Raw genomic sequence first — 6,000 nt, 5'->3', positions numbered from 1 at the left:
AGAGGCTCTGCAAAAACTTGCTTGTGTTTCTCAGGAAAGAGTTCAGAGGTACGGGGCTATGTTGATGCTGATCTAGCTGGAGACATTGAAACTAGAAAAAGTACTACTGGTTATATTTATACGATTGGTGGCACTGTAGTATCATGGAACTCTAATCTGCAGAAGACAATTTCGTTGTCTAATACAGAAGCTAAGTATATAGCAGTGTCAGAGGCTGTAAAAGAGATGATATTGCTACAGGGCTTCTTGGAAGAATTAGGCAAGAAGAATCAGAAGGGCATTCTCTACAGTGATAGAGCGTCATATTCCTTGCCATAAATCCAACATTTTAGTCCAGGACTAAGCACATTCAGATCAATTATTACTACGGTCATTGTTGGATGACGGACAGTTGTTGCTTGAGAAAATTTGTGGAAGCCAGAACCCTGTCGATATGTCGACAACAGGTGTTGTTATGGAGAAACTCAAGTTATGTGCAGCTTCCGTTGATCTTCTAGCTTGAAGATAAGGGTCTTGAGTTGTGAAACGGAGGATAACACATTTGAGGAAAAGGGCTACGCCGCCAGTGGAGGATATCAGTTTGACGAAGAAGATGTTGTTATCTGTATACCGGACTCCAAGTGAAAGATTTGTTAGTGTGGAGCCAGTTCAACAAAAATGATAAAAAAATAAAAATATAAATAAAATGTCGTAACTACTCCCGCTCTGGGTGTTTTACACCTTACTCTTGCTCTCAAGTGGTTCCGTAACTCATCTTTCTCTCGTTACTCCCACGCAAGAAGGCTCTTAATCATCGCGAGATCTCACCTGTTCTGCAGAAAGAGAGGGAAGTATCCCGATCGACTGTAGAAGGCTTGGTGCGTGAGGCTTGTGGAGAAGAAAGAAGGCAAGGTGTTATCGCAAAAGGTTTTGGCATGCTTTGCAGAAAGAAGAAGAAGAAGAAGATTGCTTGGTTTGCAGCAGAAGAGAAATAAGATTTTTCTTTTGTACGTATTTTTTCTTCTTTGGTGTATCTCGATGTATAGAGAGAAGAAGAGAGAGTGAGTAAGTGTGAAACTTTCTCCAGTAATTGTCGTTGTGATCAAACAGTGTAAATCCCTCAAGTAGTAAAATTTTCTGCAACTCCGTGGATGTAGGTAATTTACCGAATCACGTAAATCTGTGTGTTTTTTTTTTGTGTGATTTTTCTTGTTCTATTTTTTTGCTTCGTTGTCGATCGATCTTTCTATTTCAATATACCACAACAATGTTAACTACTTGGACCGATGAATTTTAGAGTATCGATTCTATATGGAAAATCATTAGATATTTATGGGATTAATGTCTATCTTTTCGGACGTTAGGGTTGTGATAACTGACTAAGGATATATACAGATATAAAAGCGAAGATATATGACTAATCAGTCTTTGATAGCTGTATCAATCTAGTCAATTTTTTAAGTTTTTTTTATATATTTGAATATGATAATCAATGATTTGCCAAGATAATTCTTTATGAACTTTATTGTATAAAAAGTGCTAGCATAAGATTTCTAATATTGAAAAATTAATCTTCTATGTATGTTTTGTAATTATTATGATAGAATGTCATATTTTTACTGTTATTTTTTTAATTGATCATGTTTATGTCCCTCGCCATTTCATTTATATCAAATTTAGTGGATTTTCACCCAATGTGTTTGTTCCTTGCCAACTCATAGCTATATTTCTTGATATTCATCTCCCACACTCTTGTTATATTTCTACATTTTTCCTAGGCCCAATGCTAGAATACGAAATGTCTTATATCAAGTTTCACAAATATAGCAAAAAAGAAGAATCAATTTCCAAAAGATAACATAATACCAAATTACCAAAAGAATAGTACAGAATCCACGTTTCTCTGAAATCATTAGTAAACAATAAACTGAAAACACACTAAATTGAAAGTTAGATCACAATCTAACACCAACAATTTCTTATTTATCTTCTAGTCATGAATAGAAAGATTTAGAAACTTCAACACCCTGTGCCTTAAGGCATGACAGAGTTGTGTGAGGAGGCAACACTCCTAATCAGGATAGATATGAAGGTGATGAGAAACTATTTGTGCTCCACCTCTCGAAACAATGCCAACAGAGTTTTACATGAAATTTCGGGTTAATTTTTTTGAAGACGGATCAGGTATGAAGACAAGATACTACGGGATATTTTGCACTTATTTTACAATTTTTTTTATCAAAGGTTTGAGTTTTTCTGTCAACTTGAGTCTTTTATGATTAATTACCTCTACTGATAACAACAGAGCAATTTAAATAAAAGTTGTTCATTACAATGTTGATTCCTCAGCATAAAGTAGTAGTAAATCTAAGTTTTGGATTATGAAATTTATCATTATGAATTTAGTGAACTTAAGTTTAACTAGAGTTAAATCTCCTCTGATAATTTTAATGCACCGAATTGGTTGACGTGGTCCATTTTGCGAACAAGTTTACTTAGAGCAATTTGATGATGATTGAAGCGCCTCGAGTCCGATTTGCATGATTTGCATGACGCTTTAAACATCATCTATCATTCTCAGTCATTTTTTACAGGCGGCCTTAGTTTTGACACATATGTAGGTCAACAATTACTTGTAGATGAAGAAATGAGAAAGCGGTGAATTCAACTAAATAGGTGGCGCATCCTTCTGCAGCAAACCGATACCTCTCATAGACCGTGAGAGGCTAAAAGATAGGTGAATGAAGGTCTCAAAATCAGAAGTAGCTAGTCCTCCTGTTCACGATTTAATAAGGACATTTAAAGCATTACTCGATGAAGAAATGAGAAAGCGGTGAATTCAACTAAATCAGGGATGCTATGTGACATTTGTATACGATTATATACAAATTCCTGATAAATTTGGCGCATCCTTCTGCAGCAAACTGATACCTCTCATAGACCGTGAGAGGCTAAAAGATGGGTGAATGAAGAAGGTCTCAAAATCAGAAGTTGCTAGTCCTTCTGTTCACGATTTAATAAGGACATTTAAACTTCATCTAACCACAAGCATTGCTTGTCCACGAAAATAACAAGCACGCGTCCGAACACATCAACTGCAGGACCCCACTGCCAATGGGGGATCTGTATCATGGGCCAAGTCAAATTCGCCTGATGTCACCGTGGAAAATAGAGATGTCCTCTTTCTAAGGCAGCTATAAAATATTTGAATAGTAAGCAGCACTTTCATGAAGATCATTAATTACAATACTCAATAATTAGCCTCCGAAAGGCCTTCCGCACGACGACTTCAATTTTTTCACACCCAGACCCCGCAAACCAGTCCATTCTCCTTCGACGGCTCCGGCCTAAATTTAAGCCCAATTCAATCCGACCAGCTTAAACCAGCTTTATCTAGTGCAGGTTGGTTCCATTTAAAGTTATTGTTAGCATCGGTTTATTTGACAAACTGGATGAACGTTAACTGGTCAGAATTGTCCATTGGAATAATTAACATTCAATTCAATAATCCTAATTGTACTTAAAAGCACTTAAGGACATGTATGCAATTTTATGCGTCGAGCCACGTGGCGTAACGCAGAGAACTTCTTGGGATGATTAACTGAATAATAATTAGATAACAAGGGCTAATAAGTTCCATATTATTCAATTAATTAGTGAGCGAAGAGCAGAACCAAACTGTGTTGGAATAATTAAGAATAAAACTTACCCAAATCAGCAGCAGCTAGTCGGAGATAGATATCGACGCCTCCTCCGGTCCAGGAAGCAAACTCCTTGATGTCCATTAGCTGAGCAGCCCACCACAAACAATTCCCACCAAGCACAACATAAGCCATACACTGGCATTCTCTCAAACACAAAGCACCACAATCGTCGGTTCCCTTTCCGGCGATCACCGTGACGTTCTCCGTGTCCGGCGGCTTCACCCCGCTCACCTTCACGAACCCATCACCTCCTCCTCCTGAACAATTCAACGCCGTTTTCCTCTTACAGCCGCCTGAGTAATCCCTCAAGGCCCAATCCAACGTCGACGACGGCTCAAACCCCGGTAAACACTTGCAAACCCCTTCGGGGTAGTACACGTTGCATATCCCGAACGACCCGCACGTGCCATACCCGTCGCACTTGTCCTCAGGCAGCCGCCAGTACTGCCTCCATTCTCCGCCCAGCCAAACCAGCCGTTGTAAACCGCCGTTGGGGTCGAGGGTTATCAAAGTCATTACAGACTTATTGACCGATTCGTACGTGTAGTAAATTTCGTGGGGTTGAACGACAAAGGTGAAGATGAAGTGGAGATCCGAGTTCATCTGAGGAATGCCGCTCCATGAAGATCCGGTCCATGGCCCGGTGCGGTACTCGATGTTTGAGCCGTTCCAGACAACGAGCTCCGACGAACCGGTGCGGCGCACGCCGTAGGTGTACCCGCCCGGCGACGGGTCGTCGGAGGATTTCCAGGACATAAGCTTCTTCTCAAGGTGACGTGTAAGGTCTAATCCGAGTTCCATTTGCGGGAGGAAGGCGTCGGAGGGGTCGTAAAAGCTCTCCCAAACAATTGCATTTGATCCGCTGTCGGTTAGCACGAGGTTGCCCGAGTCCAGAAGCTTCAAAGATGGGATTTTTATGCCGGAGGTGTTAGAGGACCAGACTTTTTTTAGGCGGCCGCCGTTGACGTCGGGGGCGGTGATGAGAATATTGCCGTCTGTAGAGAGAGAAAGGGTGGCCTTTCCGGTTGTGATTGGAGACCGGCGGTTCGCTACCCAGACGATCTGGCGAATGGGGATTTTGTGAAACCATATGCCTAAGAAAGAGCTGGATGGTGAGGAGGCGTTGAAGAAGCCCAGCTCGAAGGTTCCTCCGGCAGATATGAGGGTTTGGCCGGTGGCTACAAGTTGGGAGGGACTGATAGTGTCTGTGGAGGTGGACGGTAGGGGGAGGAGGAGGGGGAAAGAGAGGAGGAGGGGGAGGAAGAGGCTTCCCATGTAGTAAGGATGAATCGTAAAAAAATAAGGAATGGTTATTTAATTTCTATAAGGGGAAGAAATAAACTTTTGGCCTTTAAAACGAGTTGGATTTTAGGTGGAGGACTTGAGATTTTTTTCGTGTGGTTTGACATCACTCGAGACCAATGCGGTATCAGGTATGGTCAACCGCGGGGCCCTGTCCTTTCTAATTTTGTCCTATATGGAGCATGTATACGGTTGTTTTACATTATATATTAACTTTACTTATTTGGTAAATTAATATTTAATCACTATCAATATTTACTTGAGCTGACCATCTTGTGAGAAGCAGCATCAAAGAAGCATGATTTTGAGTTTGAATTCATTTTTAAAGTGTGATGCCCCCAACTCTCACCCATTAAGATATTATTGGCTTTGGTTTAATAGCTTCACGGTTTTGATAACTTTTTCCAAAGAATGATTCATCATGAGCCGCTTAACTATAGAGTTTCTATTGAAATTTCACCATTTTACCAAAAGATATCTCAAAATTTAAGAGATTAACTTCATTCTATTTAAGGGGTTTCACAAATAGTATATGAAAATAGTCTCTTAGCTCTTGTACAATGGATATATATCATAGGAGTGTCTAAGTCAGGTTTGTAAGTTGGGTTCAGGTCTGATTTGAAACTGACCCGACTCAAAACTACTTGATCTGAATCTAACTAGAATAATAAACAAGTCAAAAAGTCAAATCCGTCTTCAATCTGTTGATTAAAACAGAGCCCATATAACTTGTTTAGCACAACGTACAACAACTACTTGAGCAAATTTGTGTCGATTACAGCTCAATCGAGTAAATTTTAGATTGGTGAGTTTATTTTGAGTTAATGGCAGATTAGCGAGTCAATTTTCTGTCAATTTCAGATTGGTGGATCAACCCAAACTCAGCCCGAAAATTAACAGGTTAAGATTCCTAACCAAAAAATTAATCCGCCCGAAAATTAACAGGTTAAGATTCCTAACCAAAATCTTTCCAAAAAATTAATCTGGTTAATCTGAATTCAAAATTTTTAAGCCC

At 39.8% G+C, this 6,000-nt stretch overlaps 1 protein-coding gene across 3 annotated transcripts in view; it reads right to left on the bottom strand.

Moving 5' to 3' along the window:
* Positions 1-4,978, bottom strand: part of LOC110022671 (G-type lectin S-receptor-like serine/threonine-protein kinase SD1-1) — a 14,664-nt gene extending 9,686 nt beyond the window's left edge. For all 3 annotated transcript variants that reach the window (XR_002293806.1, XM_020721736.1, XM_020721737.1), the window contains exon 1: positions 3,689-4,978. Coding sequence is in view for 2 of the 3 variants with exons in the window: in XM_020721736.1 (XP_020577395.1) it covers positions 3,689-4,958 (1,270 nt within the window). In the remaining variant the exon portion in view is untranslated. The remainder of the gene's footprint in view (positions 1-3,688) is intronic.
* Between the last annotated feature and the right edge of the window lie 1,022 nt (positions 4,979-6,000).

Source organism: Phalaenopsis equestris, unplaced genomic scaffold (genome assembly GCF_001263595.1).
Source record: "Phalaenopsis equestris unplaced genomic scaffold, ASM126359v1 Scaffold000202, whole genome shotgun sequence".
Taxonomy (NCBI): Eukaryota; Viridiplantae; Streptophyta; class Magnoliopsida; order Asparagales; family Orchidaceae; genus Phalaenopsis; species Phalaenopsis equestris.
The sequence above is the reverse complement of the archived record's forward strand: the minus strand, read 5'-3'. Positions and strand labels throughout refer to the sequence as shown.